Source organism: Ambystoma mexicanum, chromosome 6p (genome assembly GCF_040938575.1).
Source record: "Ambystoma mexicanum isolate Mex_15411 chromosome 6p, UKY_AmexF1_1, whole genome shotgun sequence".
NCBI classification, from domain to species: domain Eukaryota; kingdom Metazoa; phylum Chordata; class Amphibia; order Caudata; family Ambystomatidae; genus Ambystoma; species Ambystoma mexicanum.
In genome coordinates this window covers 662497106-662517570 of record NC_090935.1, presented here as the reverse complement: position 1 = coordinate 662517570, position 20465 = coordinate 662497106, and the positions used below count along the sequence as shown (strand labels likewise).

General features: G+C 42.1%; 1 protein-coding gene across 2 annotated transcripts in view; it reads right to left on the bottom strand.

Moving 5' to 3' along the window:
• Positions 1-20465, bottom strand: part of CCDC125 (coiled-coil domain containing 125) — a 1024365-nt gene that overhangs the window by 253151 nt on the left and 750749 nt on the right. For both annotated transcript variants that reach the window (XM_069627541.1, XM_069627542.1), the window contains one exon: positions 2301-2478. In XM_069627541.1, coding sequence (XP_069483642.1) covers positions 2301-2478 — 178 coding nt within the window. The remainder of the gene's footprint in view (positions 1-2300; positions 2479-20465) is intronic.

The following is a 20465-nucleotide window of genomic DNA, read 5'->3' as shown; positions in this document are numbered from 1 at the left end:
GTCCCAGGTTATTGTTATGCACTTGGTCTTTTCGTTCATTCTCAAGATTTTCAATACTTCTTTTTCTTATATCACAACACTTTGAGTTCATCAGTTTCACATTCAACCTTTCCTTGTGAATTTTACTGTGCTGAGTTTCTTGCATGGTATGATGATTCCCTCTGGGCCTCCCATTATTCCCATTCTCCCCGTTAACTGTGACTCTGAAGGAGAATGTCTTCATGATTCTAGTTTCTCTGGGAGCTTCCCTCTTGCTCCGTATTGCGGTTTGGTGACTTTCGCAGCATTTCCTTCCTCTGGTTTTCTCTTCTCCTCACAGCGTCCCGGTATTCTGCTGAGTGACTGGACACGTTGTTGCTTTGTACTTGTAGTTGTATCGGAGAGAGTCTGTGGGCCGGCTGCCCGCCACAGGTCCTTCGAGGTCATACCACCACCTCCCGTGGTGCTTCTCACGGTCCCTGTTCACTACTGTGCAAGCTTGAAAATCGCAGGCTTCACGGCTCATGCCTACTGCGCCTCCTCTAGGTGTCACGCAGCTCAGGCGTCCCTTGCCTGCATATGCGTGTGTGTGTCTGTCTGTCTGTCTGTCTCTCTCTCTTTCTCTCTCTCTCTCTCTCTCTCTCTTTCTCTCTGAGTACTCTCTATTCAACATACTCCTCCTAGTGGATTGGATACTTCCATATAAAGGGACATATTCTCTTTCTGGGTGCTGATGACATCTATTATGTTTTTTGTCCCATTTTTCTTGTATAAAAGTCTCTGGTATTTTAGAGCATCCCAGGTAGGCGATGGTGTGCACAGATTTAGTTTTCTCACAGGAACGGGATTCCTTGTCCCCTAAGGGGGAGTCTCTCCCAGTGAGGTCTCACTTGCCTAAACCCCTAGGGAGGCTGTTGCGGAGCGGGATCACCTCCCTAGCTTCACAGGGGGGGGCAGCTCCCCCTTGGGGAGAAGGGACAAATGCCATTGCTTCATCACAATAGCTAATAAAATTGTTAGCACTAGAAAACCTAAAGTAGTACAACTTGTTAAGAAGTGAAAAGAATAGGCATGATATTACGACCCTGTGTGTGATTTTAAAGAGATCGAACCTAGAAAAAGGCCCTAGTTAAACAGCTGGATGAATTTCCTGAGACCAATTTTGAAAAGAAATATTGTCTGGCACATTATAAAGTTATACTTCATCTCGACAGCACAAGCAACCAACAGCCCAACTATTTTTTGCTAGATGTAGTTTTTGAAATGCAACATGTGTTTGCTGTTTGTACTGCCATCTCAGTGTGTAGGGGAATGGTGTTACAGACCTTTTCGAACATTCTTGTTTTCAGGATGAAACAGAACAGATTTGTCAGCATTATAGGTCACTCCTTAAAGATGTCAGTATTACAAGAATATGGATTGGCAGGATTGGAGAGCTAGCCCCTTGTACATTATAATATATGGTATAATTAATTGTTGGAGGTTTCCAACTTGGAAACAATTATATATTTAAACCACGGTCATCATTTTATTTTCAATAAGAAGTGGCAGACGGTTCTTTGTCATTGTCTATGCCAATGTGATGTTCTGGAGACGAGACCGGCGCAACCTGTTTGCTCTTCCTAGACGGTATGCCGATAAACTCGTTTGCCAGCTGATTCTAACAGTAATTTGATATTTTCTTTGCATACAGAATGCAATTAATATTAACTTTGTACAGTTATTTGTATTCTTCTTGCATTGAAGACAGCCACATCACGATGCCCATCAAGCCATCAACGAACCATAGTACAACATTTTCCTGTGAAGCTGAGTGAGTTCTTTTCTAAACAGTGGAATCCCTCTGCGTCGTTTCACAGCATCACAGACGGTGTTCACCCATAATGAGACCTGGCTGCTAACTGACCAGGAGCCCGATTACAACCTTGCCCCCACTACCCACCCCCCCGCCCAGACAGCCATAGTGTCAAGTGGCCATTAAAATTAAAAACGATACGCTTCACAAATACATCCTAGCACAACGTACCAATATAAACATTGGGCCCAGAAAAACACGATGCCCAACTACGAATCATTTGTAAACATGGGATTTGACATGAAAACTATTTTTAGTTTCTCTTATTTAATTGACTTGCAAAGCTCCAAATGAAACTCCGTCACAACAGCGTATTGACAAAGCCCGAAGAACAAGAATGGAAGGAAGTGGCCGACTTGGAAAATGAGATTGCTGTGCCCCAGTAGACCACACTCCTTTCAACAGGCATTTGACAGAGCAATATATATATATATATATATATATCTAGCAAATTGCATAGCATTACCGTCCTCCTTGATGAGTTTCCAGTTATTCAGGCGCCTTGTCTCTTTTCTGAACATTTTGTCCACATCGCTTAGCTTGAGAGTCTGGTCGTTCCTTCGCTTTAATTGTTGCTCAAACGCAATCCGGAAAGCGTCGGCCATGATATAGGCTTCTTCTTTTCGCTTCTTCTCCAATTCAAACTATTTTGTTGGATTTAAAACAAACATCATCACATCATGAAAAGATCATCTTCTGAAAAAACACCAAATATGTAAATATATTTACATATATAGTCACTCAAACACCAAATATGTAAATATATTTACTACTGTAAGATGCTAGGGAACAAACGCTGCGATCACCTCAATGATAAAACCTAAAGGATTTCACTTTCATTTTTAAAATCAATCCTAGTCACCTAAGTTGGAATCGGTATACAAAAGCAATATAAATATTGTATCAATAATAAGAGATGCCTGCATACATTTATTTCTATTTTTAAGCAGGTAGAATTAACAATACAGACATTGCAGTCCCAATAACCACAACATCTTCCCTGAACAGTAAAATCTGCTAATCTCACAACTGAATGCGAGTTCTACATGCTAAATCCCCAGCCAACTTTAATGCGTTTTTTTTTTACCACTGCTTATGGACTACCGGGAGAGTAATTCCCTTTCATTTGGAGGGGTTGGTAAGAAAAGGTAAGCAGGAGAGAGATAAGCGAGAGATTGAAAGAAAGTTACACAAGGTGGTCATTGAGGTTTGATGGTAAGAGTCATTCCAGCGATAATTGCAAAATACCTTCTTATATACCATCTGCCAGAGTCAGGGTTTGGAGGTGGAGTTTCCTCAAAATCTGACTATTTTAACCCCCTACCATCTGGGTCTTTCAGGCCCACAATAGCAGTGCTTCATTTACTAGAACCAGAGGGTCCCACAGCTCCTAAACAAAGTCGAAACACTATTTCAATGAAGAGTTCCCTGGGTTGTCAGGCATCCTATTGTAGGTGTCAAAAAAGGACTGCACCCCCTTAAATAATTCATACATTCCGGTGTTAATATGTTATATTTGATATTCGAATTTGGTTTTTTCGTTTGTATAGAACAAAATGACAAATACAATTTGTTTTTAAAAAATGGCTGCATCCTTAGTCTCACTTGAGCAGCCTTTTCCTTCTCTGCTGAAACTCTCAGCACAGGGATGTTAGCAACCACTCAGGCATTCTCAATTGTATACATTCTGTATCATAGCGCATATCACTCACTCTTTAAACTACTGCACCTCTCGATCTTCTGCTGTTATGTGACCCCAGTTAGAGTCCAGCTCGGTATTGATGACAACGGACAAAATGTATTCTCGGACCCTCCTCCCCCTTTGTGCAGGTGTGGGGTCAGAGTGTTGTGGGTGGGGCTGAGGAGCTCAGGTCGAGCAGCGCCTGATCCCCTCAAACAACCAAATCAAGAGCAACTGGCGGCACCTCCAGGAGAGATTAAGTCCTGGCGATTTGCGTAAAAGCAAAGAACATTTTGGGAACATTTTGGGAACATAAGAATGACCACAAAATTGTATATTTTAAATATGTCTCTGGCAGTGATTCAAGCATGAAACACTGCTATGCAAGTAATGCAAACTGGGCTCTCTGCTCAACAGAAAAATGTATGTTAACCACAAACCATATATGCTCATTTGGGCTGTTTCTGCACAGCTCATAAATCTCACGTATTACCAATACCAATCTACTGAAGCTCTGCTTACGGATGACCGAGGAAACCTATACTTCGGGGTCTCTACTTCGGGGTAGATCTTTAAGAGTTCTGGGCAGATCTTAGAAAGTTCTGGGCAAGCTAGCCAATGGCGGTTTGGGACATGGCCCTCCACCGAAAGGCCCTCTGGCAAGACAAACAATCCCAGAGCTGTGCACCGTCTTGTTGCAGTTCAGGCCCTCTTGCGATGTTCTGAGCATGGGACCCAATGGTCTCTAACCCAGCTGTCAGCTAATAGAAAATCACTTTTTCCATATGTGGATGGTTTCCTGCCATTGCCACTAGGAGGTAGTGGATGCTTGATGGCCTACTTTTAGCACTTTGCAGCTCCAAGGCAGCTTCTGTGCTGTGGTGCTGCTTCAGTCTCCCTGACGTACGCGCAATGGGCACGAAAAACTTTAAACAGATGCAGTTGTCCCACTTAAGCAGCTTCTTCATCTTTCGGCTATTGCAGTGCTGAGAGTGTCAGGCAGTGCGGCTTGTTGAATTTTTATTTATTCATATAGCGCCGGTTGCTGGCAAGCATCTGGGCATATAAATAATATAAATCCAAGCCAGGACAAGCAGAGGAGAGGGCGTTCACCTACTCTTCTTCCCTTAATGGTAGATTGTGTCTCCAGGGCATGTTTCCATGTTTATTTCCGCTGCTGTCCCTGCCTCTCCCACACACCTCCTAGGAGTCCTCTGCAGCCAGGTCTCTTACACCTGGATGGTTCTGCTGACTCCCTTGCATCTCTGAATAAGCTGCCTCAGCCACCAAGTACACCCATGCAGGAGGATCTGGAGCCACAAACACCCACAGACTAGCTGCAGCTGTGATAACGTGTGGCATGCTCGCCCCCATGCCTACTTTTTGAAATCAAAACACTTAAGGCTACTTGTTGTAGTAATGAAATGGATCATGTTCTGCCACACCAAGTAAGTTCAAGCAACTTGATATTTTACTAACCGTCAACCCTCTCTTTGCCTTCTACATTCTCTCTCCCCATTGCATCTCTATGCCTCCCATTCTACTAGCTGCATCATCATTCCTAACACCACCCTTCCTTTCCTCTAATTCAACCCTTTGACCAGGCATCTCCCACAGCACCTCTTCTGATCACTGCCATTCTCTCCTTACTCTGCACTCCCCCACCTTTTACCAATACTTAAGACCCCAAATCCTTCACTACTTCCTCTGAGAACTTTGACTGTACTTTTCTCACTCTCCCCTGCAATGAAAGTTTAATCACATCCCCAGGCATCAGCTCCACTTCCTTACAACAATTTCTCCTATCATGCGTTACTTTGGAAATCTACCCACACTCTTCAATCCTCCCTCTCAATGGTTCCAAGTGCACCAGATCCATCTTTGGCCTCGTTCCATCCATCCTGAACACAACTGTGTATTTGGCTTGCTCAACTTCATAAATAAACTCTCTGGACACCAACTGAGGCCCATTGTCTGACAACAAGCATGAAGGAAACCCCTCTCTCCAAAACAAAGGTTCTTAAAGAGTTATTACACCACTAGACATGACATTCCTCGTCACACATACATCTGGCCACTTGGACAACATAAAGTTCCCAAGTCCAAAGCAATCAGTCCCCAAGGCAATTTGGGAACCCCTCTCAAGCCCATGGGAGGCTTATACGTGAAAATGCTCTCATCACTCCCTACTCACTCATTGCATTCCAATAACTTCTGTTCCACAAATTGTTCTAGCCCGGTCTCTTGCAGAAATCAGCTGCGGTTAAGTAGTTTTCTTTTTGAACTATGTCGATGACACCCAGCTGTTTATCAATCTACCAGGTAATAGAGAGGCAACATCTAATACGGTCAAGAATATCTGAGGTTTGAGGGATAACAGCTACCATAAGATGAATCCAGCCAAGACAGAAATCATGCTGGGTAATGCAAACATTTGCTCTGGACGGAATCAAACTGCCTTGAGCCCTGTTCCAACATGAGACATCTTGGTTTACTATTTGACTCTGAACTATATCCTTCAAACAAATATCACAGTCATCCTGCTTCCATTATCTAATGAGGCTAAGTAGACTGCACACATTTTGTTTAATCCTCAAACTACTATCATCAATGCATTTATTATTTCCTATCTGCATTTTGGAAACGGTGCATACATTGGTCTTACTGCCGCAAACCCTTTAAGACTTCAACAGGTACAAACTGCAAGACTCTTGCTTGGTTTAAAAAAATACAATCATAGATCATCAGGATTACACACTTCAATGGCTACCCATGAAGCAAAGAGTTCTAATCGAGAGTATGTGCCTAATCCACAAAATGATGCATGCAGACTACAACTATATCATCCATCTAGATGTTTACATTCCCAAGATGTACACCTATTAACTGATCCCTAAATAACGAAGTAAGAAAGGGAGGTCAGACCTTTGGAATAAAGGCATCCCAATTATGGAACACACTCCCCTCTACACTGAGACACAGAAATAAAATGTTGCCATTCAGGAAAACACCGAAAGCATCTATTTCATACACTTGATAAGGCAGGTCTAAGGACCTTATTCAGCCATTTGTACATGGTTTTGCCGTCTATCTTCAACAGCGCCAAGATATTTTACAGGTGAATGAGTGTGCTTTAATATACAAAACTACTAAATACAGCACTGTTCTTTCAAGTGAATCAATAATCAGACAGTTTCTTTCTTGTCCATGTTAAATCAATATGGAAGATCCAGAATTCTGGTTTGGGCAAGGTCTAGGGCCCCTGAGTGAAGTAAGCATTTATTTTATTTTTGCAGTTTGCACCTCCAGTTTATTTATGACTTATAATGCGCGACCGCTGACCCGGGTGCTTAAGGGCGCTTGAGCAAACAAAAACACAGACAATAGGCAACCTAGCATACCGACATAGCAATATGTCAGAGGGATCAGGAGTCTAAAGGGTGCTATTAGTTAAACAGAAGGGTCTCCAGTCCCTTTCTAAACACCCTGATGGAGGTTTCTACTCTTAGGTTGATGGGAAGTTAATTCCAGGAAGCTGGTGCTGCCTAGAAGAATGCTTCTTTTTTCGCCTGTTTCAGCTTACAGGTGGGAATCTTTAGTTTGTTTGTTTGTTTATTTATTTGTATAGCGCACCTGACCCAGAGGTATATGGGCGCTTGAGCATCAAGTTACAGGCATAGGTAGGAACATTTGTACAATTGTGCAATGTAAGTATAGTTACAACATCGGTTATGACAGCAGTTATAGTAGACTGAGTGACATACATACATACGGTGCTAGTTAATTGTTAAGTAACCAGGTGATGATCTTAGTTCTGAAAGGTTGAAATGTAGGGGTAGATTTGATGTCCGATGGGATAGTGTTCCATAATTGAGAAGCTAGAACTGGGAAACTGGATCCGCCGGCTCTTTTGAGGGAGTATTTGGGCACTGTCAGTTGTAGTGTATTAGAGGATCTGGTGGTTCTAATATTCTGTCTTAAGATGAATTTATCGGTTAAATAAGGTGGGGCCAGGTGGTTAAGAGCTTTGTAGGTGAGGCAGATAGTTTTTAGGTCTATTTTTTGTTGGATGGAGAGCCATTTGCATGTGATTCTTGTGGCTGAGATGTGTTCTCTTCTGGGAATATTAAGGGCGGCGCGGAGTGCATTATTTTGTAGAACTTGTAGTTTGTTAACAACCGTTTTATTGGCACCTACATACAGGCTGTTGCAATAATCCAGTTTGGATTGTATAAGTGCTCTGGCTAGAGTAAGGCAATTGTTGGGGGATATCAGAGGTCTGCAGGCTCTGATTAGTTTCCCAATGTAAGCAGTGGCTGAGGCGGTCATATTAATTTGTTTGGCGAGGTTGGTGTTAGTGTCGAGATAGAAACCAAGAGTTTTTACACTTTTGGCAGTGGGAATGGTGTTGCCGTCAATGATGAAGCTAGAGTAGCTCGGGCTGAGATTACGGATAGTGTTGGGTGAGCCGACAAGGAGCAGTTCGGTCTTGTCATCGTTCAGGCAGAGGCCATGTGTGGCCATCCATGCCTGAACGATGGAGAAGACTTCACCGATGCTGTTGGCATCCGTGTTGTGGTTGCCTGATAAAGTGAGGAGTATCTGGGTGTCATCTGCGTAGTTAGTGTAGGTGACACCCAGATGGTCCAGTTTATCGAATAGGGGCTTTGTGAATATATTATACAAGGTGGGTGAAACACACGATCCTTGTGGGACACCGCAGGTAATGGGAATAGGGTCGGCTGCTGCAATGGGTGAGAAGACTCGCATGGTCCTATTGTCCAGGAAGGATTGGATCCATGTGACCGTCGAGTGGGAGAAGTGTGCTGCCGATGATAGGTGGTTGCACAGGATTTTGTGGTCAACCAGGTCAAAGGCAGCGGAAAGGTCGAGGAGAAGCAGGATAGCAGCTCTCCCTTTATCTTTGATTTCGTCTATCTGGCTCTTGAGATCAACAAGGGCCGTTTCCGTCCCATGTTGGGGACGAAAGCCAGATTGGCGAGTACCTAGTAATCGGTTAGTTTCAAGGTAATCCTGAATTTGTAAATAGGCCACTCTGTCAAGGATCTTTAGTAAAAATGGGACAGTGGTAATGGGTCTATAATTTGTGGGTATGTCTGGGTCGAGGGTCTGTTTTTTTAGCAAGGGTAGGACCCAGGATTGTTTCAGATTACTTGGGACCATATTGTTAGAAAAAGACAAGTTTATTAATTTGGTGATGAAGGGGGAGAGATCCCTGGCAGCATCCTTGATTATCTGTGCGGGGCAGCTATCCCCCTTGCAGTTCGAGGGTTTCAAGGATGCTATAATTTTTTGTACTTCAAGTGTGGTCACCTTTTTGAAGGTGAAGCCTGAGCTAGAGGCGGTGAGTGGGGGATGGGTGGGTCTGGAGGAGGGGTCGTGAGTGAGCTGTTGCCGTTTGTTTTCAATTTTAGTTTGGAGCCCTGAGATTTTGTTGGCATCGGCGTTCTGGATCCCTGTGCACCAAGGTTTATCCTTTGTGCAGGTATCTTCAGGAGGAGTGGGGTTTTCTAATTCCTTTAAGATGTTAAAGAGCTCTTTTGTGCTGGAGCCTGCCTGTGAAATCCTGGAATTAAGAGATTCTTTCTTAGCACGCGTGATCTCATTTTTGTAGTGGGTGGAGAAGTTGGTGAGGTTAGTTCTATTGTCTGCTGAAGGCACCGATTTCCATAGTGATTCCAGTTTGCTTTTTTGTAGTCGGAGTAGTTTGAGCTCTGGGGTGTACCATGTATTCAGGTGCGCTTTAGGTTTCCCTTTACGCATTTTTAGTGGGGCAATGGTGTCGATAGCTTTAGCCATGGAGTCATTATAGGTGTTGACCATCGAGTTTAAGTCAGTTGTATTTGGTAGGGCGTTCAGAATGGGGGTCACCAGAGGCATTAAGGCTTCAGCTGTAATGTTGCTCTTTTTCCTAGTTTGGCAGGCCGGAGCAATAATAGGCTTTTTGTGCACTAGGTTGTTTATATTAATGTCAAGGGGGAGGAAGTGGTGATCCGTCCAGATAAGTTGTACAGGGTCCTTTAGGGTAATGTTGCAATTGAGGGCGGTAACCCAGTCAAGGATTCTGCCTTTCGAGTGGTTGGGTTTAGAGCAGAGTTGAAGGAGGCCATGCTCCTCTAATGCCGTGGCCAGGGCAGTGGCGGGGGAGTCATGAGGGTCATTAAACCCAAGATTGAAGTCTCCCAGTATAATTATTTGAGCTGAAGGTTTGGAGCTTTCGGCTACTAGGGAGGTAGAGAGCAGTTTTTGGTATCAAATTGTATTTGCTGGCTTTAGGTACGAGATCGTCTCTAAGAAAGGATGGGCCCGAATTATTCAAGCAATTGAACGTAATCACCATTAGCCGAAAACAAATTCTCTCCTTGATTGGAAGCCAATGTAGGTCCCTTCTGGCGTCCGAAATATGATCCCTTCTATTTCGGTCCACAACCATTCTGACAGCATTATTCTGCCTCACTTGGAATCTATTAATCTCGCAGTTAGGTAGATCAATCAGTAGGCTACTACAGTAGTCTATTCTTGAGCTAATTCATGCGTGAGCTAGGTTTTCCAGACTAGTCCTAGGAAAGGTTGGGCATGAGACTGAAGTTTGATGTAGTAAGCTAAGGAGGCAACTCGACTGCTGACCTGTGCTTTCATGTTCAGGCTGCAGTCCAAGTAGACCCCCAGTGTTTTAACCTTCTTTTTAGTCTCAATCATGCATCCCCCAATCAGGAGTTGAGTGTACTGTCCCTCCAATTTACAAATCTTCATTTCTGTTCCTACAAGCATCAGCTCTGTCTTACTCGTATTGAGTGCAAGGCCGTTAGCTCCCATCCAATTTTGGATGAGGCCATAAATCCTGTTAATGTTTGTTTCATCTTCAGAGATGACACCAGTGAGGGGAGGACACACTGAGTGTCATCGGCGTAATTAGTAAATTCAATGCCGTTGAGATCCAGAAAGTCCAGTAACGGCACAGTAAAAATATTGTAGAATATGGGGGAGAGACAAGCTCCCTGAGGTACTCCTTGAGCCAACTCTATCGGATTAGCATATGCTATGTCACTGCTAACTCTCCAATGACATCCCCCAAGGAATTATGTTACCCATTGGGCTGCGGAGGGCGTAAAACACGCTTCCACCTCAAACCTGGCGACTAACACTGCATGGTCCACCAGGTCGAAGGCGGCAGACAGGTCCATCAACATGCTCGTAGTTGCCTGGTTCATATGCCAGAGAAGTCTAGACTAAGTCTAGCAGAGCCGTCTCAGTCCCTTGCTTTTCTCTGAAACCGGATTGCCTCTGGTTCAGGATGTCGACGAGCAATTGTGTATACGCTACTCTATCCAAAATCTTCAGCAGAAACGGGAAATTTGAAATAGGTCTATAGTTTAGAGGATCATGGGCGAGAGGCTGGGTTTTTTCAAAAGCGCTGTGACCCAAAATTGCTTGATACGAGCTGGCACTAAGCAGTCTCTAAAAGAGACATTCACAAACCTACATAAAGTGGAACATGATTTAATAGCTAGCGCAGGCCATATGTACCCCTTACAGTGTCAGGACTTAAGTTGCTCTACAATCAGCGTGAGTTCTGCTTCGCATATGGGTTTAAAAGAGAAAAGCTCTTCTGATTTCCAATTCTTAGGTATCGGAGGAGTGGCACTGGGATCATTTCGAATTATATAGCCCGAGTCCATCTTTAATTTTATTAAGTTTGGCATCCATAGTATCTTGAACCAAGTTACACCAGTTAGCATCTCTGGTAATTGTGTCCATGTTATTGTTTTTTGTTGTTTCCAACTCCTTGACTATTTTAAAAAGCTCCTTGGTTTGAGATTGTGCTTTAGCTACAAGACCATCAAGGTAAGCTCTCTTAGCCATAATGACAGCCTTTTTGTAATTTGTTTTACAAGTGCCTTATAGACTTCTTTATCGAGGTCTGTTAACAGGTTTTTCCATTTATGAAGGGCTTTAATTCTATTACTTTTCATGACTTGCAAATCAGAAGAGAACCAGGAATTGGTCTCTCTTTGCAATATCTTCTTAGTTCGGAGAGGTGCAAAGGTGTCTGCGGTTTTCTGCGTAGTGTCTTGGTAGAAGTCTCAGAGTTCTTCTACTGAACATTCCCCATTTACTTTCTCTTACAAACCACAAATCCAAGCTTTCTTAGATTTCTGCACTTAATGGTAATGGTAGTAGGTTTCTTGTTTATTACAGTTTTTTTCAGAGATAATCTCGAAATAAGTAAAGGAGTGGTTGGACCAGGGACACGGGCTAGCTGTCTGATTGGTGGGTGTTATATTGAGCCCCGCCAACCAATCAAGAGTGTTACCTTTCACATGCATGTGTACATTGATCAATTGGGAGAAGCCCAAGTTTACAAAAGCCCTATCCAAAAGTTTAGCTTGGATATCATTGTCGTCACCTAACCAATAATTAAAACCTCCGAGAAGTAAAACTTTGGAGGAAGGTTTTAAAAAAGTTAAAAGAAGATCAGAGGTTTGGTTAATAAAATCCTTCATTTAAATGGGTGGTCGATATACAAGAGTGATGTTCACAGTGTTTTCAGCGTGTAGTCTTAGTTTAATGTGGAGAATATCACAGTTGTCTATACTGTAATGTCACTTTTCCATACAGCCAAGGAATCTTTAACAAGTATTGCTACACCTTCCCCTTTACCTTCTTGCCTATCCTGGCATTGTATGTTATATCCTTGAGGTAAGGCCAGGGCGAGGGAAGGACCCGCTGCTATATGATTCCAGGTCTCGGTTACCGCACATAAACCAATGTTATGTGTCGAGATGTATTAAGATACCTCTAAAGAATGTTTCAAGAGAGACCGAGTGTTGAGTAATGAGCAGTTTAGCTTACAGATGGGGTTAGCCTTATTCTCAGTGGGGGGCATGATCATTGTGTGGGTGGCACTAGCAATGTGATTCGTGGAGTTGCTTTGCTCCTTCTGGCTTAAAACGTTGTGTTCAGCGGAAGCTAGCGGAGTGTTCTGGACCTTAGAAAAAGCTCTGATATTGATGTCATTAGGTTTTTTCCAATAATCCCTCATTCACATAGATGTATCCTGTATGTGAATTTCCATGACCCGTGTTATCTATGTGTAATTCTATCCCAGAGCTAATCAGAGTGTGCAAGTTCTGAAAACGTGAGCTAGAAACCCTCACCATTTCTAAGAAATGGGCCGTTCTCCATTCAGAGTCTGCTCTTTCTTTAGAAAGCAAAGCGAGGATAGCAGGGAGACTCATAGTGCTTACCTGAGTTTAGACAACAGTGAGAGAGGTGGCCCCCTGGACCCCGGAGCGCCACAGACCACCGGCTTGCCCCCATTGGCCTGGCGCATTCGCGCCGAGTTATTGAGTAAATACGTGGCAAAACTAAAAGTCTCATGGGAAATGTAGTTTGGGATACGAAGTGCGTGCAGAGGCACAGAACGGTATCCGATTCAAATCGCACTTAGCTGCAGAAAATTTAATAATAAAACCAATGCAACAAGAGAGGCTAAAATGAAGATACTAGTAGGACAAATATTAACAAAACAAGAAGCAGTTTGTAATCACGTAAAAATAAGGATAGGATCACGTAATTAAAATGGAGATAAAACGAAATAAGCACGAATATAAAACTAGCACCAGGGATCTAGCTAATCAATGTTCCCTGAAAATTGTGTGTTCTTGATGATTTTGACAAATACATGACGTTTGCATGAAATCAAATAACCGTACACAAACAGTCTTAAATAGAAGTTACCCACACTAGAATTGCAGGCAAACAAATTGGTTGCAATAGCACCCGTACAAACCGCATATGAGCATCAGTGCAAAGACACAGCATTACACTTGATAATGGACACACATCTTTCATATAGAAACTTCACACAAAGAATCACTGACCCAATGCACAGTGCCCCCAATTCATAATACACAGCAGAAAGGAAAACGGATACCCTGCCCTGCTAATGGGGTTGAGTAGTGTACACATCACAAAGGAAACCTGTGATCCCATACTTGTTTATTTGGAACCTTTGTCTATCAGAGTAGAGGAGCACATGAAAACACACTTTAGTGTACAAAAAATATGTTTCTTTGACAGAAAGGCTGATAGTGTTGTGAATTGCTTTAGAAGTTAGACATAGGACCTTAAAATCTATTATAGTTTTTACTGGGAGCCACTGCAGAGAGTGCAGACCTCAGGAGATACATTCAGATAATCCTTGCCAGTGAATCATACATACAGGAGTCAGCTGAGTCTTAGAGTCTGCAAGAGTCTGCATCGAGCTCTGCTTGACGGATCCTGTTTGCTGCCTGGAGGCTGCTCCTGCTTTCTACGCTCGTCTGTGCTGCCTGGAGGCTGCTCTCGCTCTCTACACTCGTTTGTGCTGCCTGGAGGCGGTGCTTAGGAAACTTTGCAACCCTTCAAAGACTGCTGACTCTCGCGGAGCGAGCGCGGAGTCAGCTGAGTCTTAGAGTCTTAGGAGTCTTTAGGAGTCATGGAGAAAGATGACTGCGTAAGTTCTACACTGCAGTCTATCACGCGTTCGAAGACAAGACGTTTAAAACAACCGTCTGCACGACCTCGACCACAATGCCGACAGGGATCTGCTGTTTTCACTGGACCCGCTATTCTGCCGGTCGCCTGTGCCGGGGTTGGGAGAGAAGAATCTGCAGATCTGCAATCCTCCCAAGTAAGTGTTTCTCGTGTGGTCCGAGAGGATAGTGACGTTGATATTTTACAAACTGATTCCTCTGCCATTTTCATGAAAGATCCCATCATTTCCCGGCCAAATGTTTCACCCTTGAATAATCAAACGGCACGTAAAAACTTAGGGGGTCAGGGCTCATCCTTGACCCACCCGTTTATGCTGTCAGCTTCATGCTTGGTGCCCTGCCCTGAGGAACGTGGAGGGCTTGGGTCTGTTAGCCGAAGTCTGACTTGTATTGGTGGCATGAACTTGGATAACCGCTCGAGTTCTCTTGAACTCGCCATAGTTAATGGTGGGTCCCTTGGTGGTGCACCACGTTACGAGGTTCCAATGTTGAGGGTGCTTGCTTGGCGGATCATAAATAAGTTTTCGCTGGATACAACTTTGCCGGTTACGACAAATTCACCTTTTTTTTCAGTGTCAGAAACTCCATCTCATTGCAGAACCCCTGTGTCTCAGGAGAACGACAACATGAGACACCCGTTTGACTTTTCTACAACCACAAATACTTTGCTGCCGATTGTCTCGAATGTTGATAACACCTCGAATATAGTACAATCCAACGAGTTGGCTTTAAAAACTGCTTGCTCCCTTGGAGTATGTGCAGTGGGTGATTTTTCCATGTCTGATCTAGCCTTATTTGTCAATACACAATCCACAAATGAGCCCGTGGTACGCAATGATTGTAGAGAAAGAAGTACAAGTTGTGATGATGTATTTGAAGCATCGAAAAAGTCTATTAATCAGGCGTCAGATCTAAATATGCTCCCACTCCAACAACAAAAAAAATGCTTTAGTGACCTCTGAAATAATACATTCTGAACATCTGATTGATGAGACATATAAGACTTCAAATGCAAATACGTGTGAAGTTATCTCTTCTAGAAGAAATTCATTGGATGTGGTGAATAAACTATTAAAAGACCTCACAAAACTAAATCAATCCAGAATGGATAAAAAAACTCAAGAAGCAGATTTGTTTATCAATCTGGAGAAGCCAAATGACATTAACAGCAAAATAGCTTCCACAACTAGTCTGAATCCAAAAACAAAGCGATGTCGTCTTGTAGATAGCGACTCATCGGGTCCCATCTGTTCGCAGCAAAGTGCTCCAAAAAAACGATCTGTACAGATCTCTGCGTACAAACAAACTGCCGAGAAAACCCAGGAGAGTACTCACATCCCATTCACAAAGACGCAAATGTCGCAATGTAGTGACTCCTCATCTGATGCTTCCTCAACTGATTCTTCAATCATTGAAAGGGATTTTCCTAAAATAAGGCGATCTCAGAAAAATATTCATATTCAAAGACCGCCTTCGGCTGCCTTAACGGAAACGATTGTTAAAAAACTGCTCCAAGATATACAACCTACATTGACCTCTACCATGTCTATGACGATTGGTCCTTTTCTCAAAATGTATGAGCATTTGAAAGACAGTATGAACGATTTGAGTACTTTAGCTGCTCTCTTGAACTCAAAGATGGTGAATATTGAAAATGACAACAATCTCTTTAAACAAGTGATTTATGACTCTAATAATAAAATTGATCACTCATTAATGGTCCTAACTGAGCAAAAAGAAAACAACAGAGAGGACAAAAAATTACTGGTAGAAGTAGCAAAACAGGCGCTCGGCCTTCTAAAACCTCAAAATTCTAACATACGCCACTCTTCTACCGATTCAGTGACGCAGCATCAAATTATCGAAGAGAAAACCAATAAAAATATCACTATCGAAGTTGACGCTAATAAAGCCTCGGATCACGTAATGATAGAACCAACGCAAACATTATCTAATGAATTGAGTAAAAGCGTGATTTGTACTAGTGATGTCGAGGCTACTGACTCTCGTGGAACAAGTAATATCAACACAAAGCAAATACTAACCAACGACTCGAGTAAGAGTCTGACTCACAGTACTCCAGAAAGTTTGGAATCTGAGTCAATGGCAACCCTAACTCAGATGCAACTAAAGGAAGTTCTCAATCCTGAGAAAGAAAGTCTCTTGCAGCCTTTGAGCGGAAAGGTCCTAAGGAATTTTTCTGAGGCTGTTGTAAGCTCCCTGTCTGCGATCAACTTAGCCAATATCGATCCGCAACTTCCAGCCTGCTCAAATAATACTGATGGCTTAACTCACAAGGATAATGATATCCCTGTTGTTATAAACCCTGTCGTCTTTCCCATCTTCAACCGTTCCACACATCAGAACACCCTTCAAAGGGGCTTAAAATCAAAACAAGTAAAGAAATCAAAAAATATACGATTCAAAGCTACAAATATGACAAATAACTCAAGAAAATTCCTGCAGAATATTAAAGCTGTCTATATGAATGTGCAAGCTGGAACTGTAGCTGAACAGAATGTCCCATTGCCTAAAGAGCAATTATCAGTGGACATCATTACTGATCAACAAGCGACCGATGCAAAAAAATCACCAGTACCCATTGTGCAGAGAATGCCGATAGAGGGAAGTACTAGGTCGACGGCTGCTAATATTTCTGTCAATTTGCTTGACTTATCAACATATAATGAGGAAGCAGCAACTGAAGTTACAAATGAAGATCTAGATGCGACAGTGGATGAATTGATTGCACCAACCTCGCGTGGACCGAAAGTACCTGCTTTGGCATGTATGCCGTTTGGTTGTGAAAAAAATACAAGGGTTTGTACTATAATATTACCAGAGAAACCACCTGCAGATTCACGACCAGCTCTTTCAACTTCGCCCCTCATGACTTTATGCCAAAGAAGGAATAAGCTTACCGAAGCGCGAAAAAGCTCAAAAAAGGCTTCAGATCAAGAGACAAACTGGTCTGTTATTAGCTCTGTTAAAACAGCAAATGAGCAAATAGAAATCAAGGATTGTGTAATTCGAGAACATACTCCCACTGTAGAAAAATCTCTAGGGAGTCTTGTTTCCAAACATAATCATAGACTTGTAAAGGAAAAATCACACTCAAAATATTGTTTGGTTCTCGAACGAATCGAGGAGAATGATGACGACCTTGTGCTTAATCGTAGGAACGTCTTGCGTCTCCTCCATTATGTCCCTTCACTACGCATGATTGAGACTAATGACATAAAAGTGGTAGACTTTTTCAATGAGAAGCGGAATGATATTGTGCGGCTATACATTGATTCACGAATCATCTGCAACACCTTATTGGAAGCTGCTTCGGTGCTGATTTCTATGGGCTTCGATATCAATGAAATTCAACAGAATAAAGAAGAAGATGAGAATTATAAAGAATCACGTAAACGGTTAATGACCGAACACGCAAGATATGCTCCCAATAACACTCAAGCCGTTATTAAATCGGTTTACATTGAGGAAATTGAATCTAGTCAAGACAAAATGTTGTCTGAGGTTAGTGGCTCAAAAATAGATAAAACCCCGAAGCTTCCAACTGAACAAATCAAAATTACCATCGCACAAAACTTAAGCCTATCATCGGCTGTTGTAACTGAATCAAAAAATGCCCGATCAACTGATTCCTCTAAAGACTGGAGCTGGCTCGCTAAAGCAATAAATTCTCAAAATTCTCAACAACAAAGCTAATGCCAAACCGACAAAAAACCTATAACTAGGATAGCCAGTTGGAATACTCGTGGCCATGTGCACTTGCAAAAATCCATTTGGTTAGAAAATATTGATATTATGTGTGCCCAGGAAACCTGGCTAACTACATGTCCGGTAATAGAAGGTTTTGAGATTGCTTTTAATCCTGCAACTAAGAAAAAACTTGGCAGACCAACTGTAGGATTAATGACTTTGGTTCGGAAAAGTTCGGGCTACAGAATATTCGAAACTTGTAATCACACTCCCTATATTCAGACAACTGTGCTTCAGTGTGGAAAATCTGGAAAACAGAATAAGAACTTCCTGTATATCCTTAATCTTTATTGGCAACATAAAGTTTCTCCTGCCGCAATTTTCACTGACCAAATAACAAATATTATCGACAATATTTATGAGGTAGATGGGGCAGCAAACATAGTGCTGTGTGGCGACCTAAACATAAATTGCTTACCAGTGCCATCAAAAAAACCTAAAACTTTTGTCTTCGAAAAGGTGGCCCAATTATGGTTAGGAGAAATGGAAAACAGAAACATGCACATGCTGAATGGTCATACCTACGGGGATATACCACCAAAAGTCACGTGGATGAGGGATGCACAAGAATCCATTTTGGATTATTTTTTTGTATCTGAGAGCGTGCATATTAATGTCTTGGAATTACAGGTTATGCAAATGAAGGAAAGTGATCATAACCTTGTGACGATTACGATTGCGGTTTCATCACAGAACCTTTCCGATAAATGGTCTTTTGATTTAACATTGGAATCAAATAGAGTTCGGTTACGCCTTTCGGAAAAAGAGGCTCGGAGCATAACCCATGCATATCAAGAAAACAAAGATAAAATTGAATACTCCGATTTATTGGAAACATATAAGGAAAAAAAACATGAATTGAAAAACAGATGCTTTAAGAACTTGCACGTTTTTGACTTAGAAATCTCCAAACGCGAGCGTAAAATGAGAAGTGACATACGCACGTGTAGTGAAATGTCTTCAAATGAAACTGTTAATAAGATCAAAAACATAAAACAAGCTTATAAAAACTGGATAAAACAACACAAAAAAATCATGCTGCAATCTGACGCTGAACTTATGTTATCAAAACTTGGAAGTAGTAATACACGCGACTTTTGGAGTTTAATAAATAATCTTTCTGGCTCTCAGAGTGCTGTACAGACTAACATGGTTAGTGAGAGCGTCTGGATAACCTACTATAAAAACTTGTATGGGAAAAAAGGCTCTACTATAGAATCTGGACTGGCAAAAATGGAGCACTGGGATCTGGAGTTTCAAGAAGATGATATTTTAGAAACAATTAACAACTTAAGTACCTCACGTGCCCCTGGGCCTGATGGTCTTACCAACTTTACCTTGAAAGAAAACCCACAAATTTGGGCGAACTTTTGTAATACCTTATTCAAGAAAATTGTGTCAAGATGTGAGACACCAACATCTTGGAAGAGTGCTATAATTGTTCCTGTGTTTAAAAAAGGTGACAGATTAAACCCGGCACACTATCGCCCAATTGCGCTTCTTGACGTATTAAGCAAGGTTTATGCTACCATGTTAAAAAATAAATTTCTAAAATGGTCCCAGCAAAACCATTTTGTTGATCAAAGACAAAGTGGCTTTGTGAAAGGAGTTGGATGCAGCCTGAATCTCTTTATAGTTAATACCCTGAAAATGGACGCAATAAGAACTGGGACCAAGATTTACTTGGCAGTAATTGATCTATCCCAAGCCTTCGACAGTATAAACAGGGATATACTTTGGGCAAAACTTGAAAAAACAATGTGTCCCCCAAGCCTTCTTGCTGCAGTAAAAGACCTGCACACTGAGACAAATGTCAGAATACGACTTGATCGCCAAGGGAACTTGTCAACACCAATTCTGACTTTTCGAGGTGTAAAACAAGGATGTCCTCTTGCCGCCATTATTTTCAACTTCTTTCTTCATGACATTGATCAAACAATTAACGGAGACGGATCATTCTCACCAAAAGTCAACGGATCACACGTGAGTCATCTACTTTATGCAGATGACTTAATTTTGTTAGACCTAACTCCAATTGGTCTACAACGGAAATTAACAGCATTGGTACGTTACGTTGAAAAAAATGAATTATGCATAAATGCTGCAAAATCGGAAATCCTTGTATTAAGAGATCTACGTGGTCAAAAAATCACCTTTAAATGGCATATAGGAAAAACACAACTTCACTCTATCACCGATACCAAATACCTAGGCATGAGGATTAGTTCCAGCTTGAACGATGCTCCATGGGTGGAACAAACAAAACTGAAGTGCCGGCAACTGGCTACACAAGCTATGGTGTTACATAAGAAATATGGCCGGTATTCCATGCTTCCAGTTATATCCTTTTTCAAACAAAAAGCTACCCCAGCTTTAATCTATGGGGCAGAATGTGCTTTTGGCTGCTCAAGCGACTTGTGGAACTCGATCGAAAACATCTTTTGGACTAAAGTCCTTGGTTTACCTAGAAGCACTCCCTCTGCATGTATACGATATGAGCTGAGTCTAACATCTATTAATGCAAGAGTGATTTGGAACTCATTGACCTTGTTTCGAAAAATGTCTCTTAAAGATCTTACCTTGCAGTTTAAAATTCTTGCAAATCCAGGAGAAACCAATA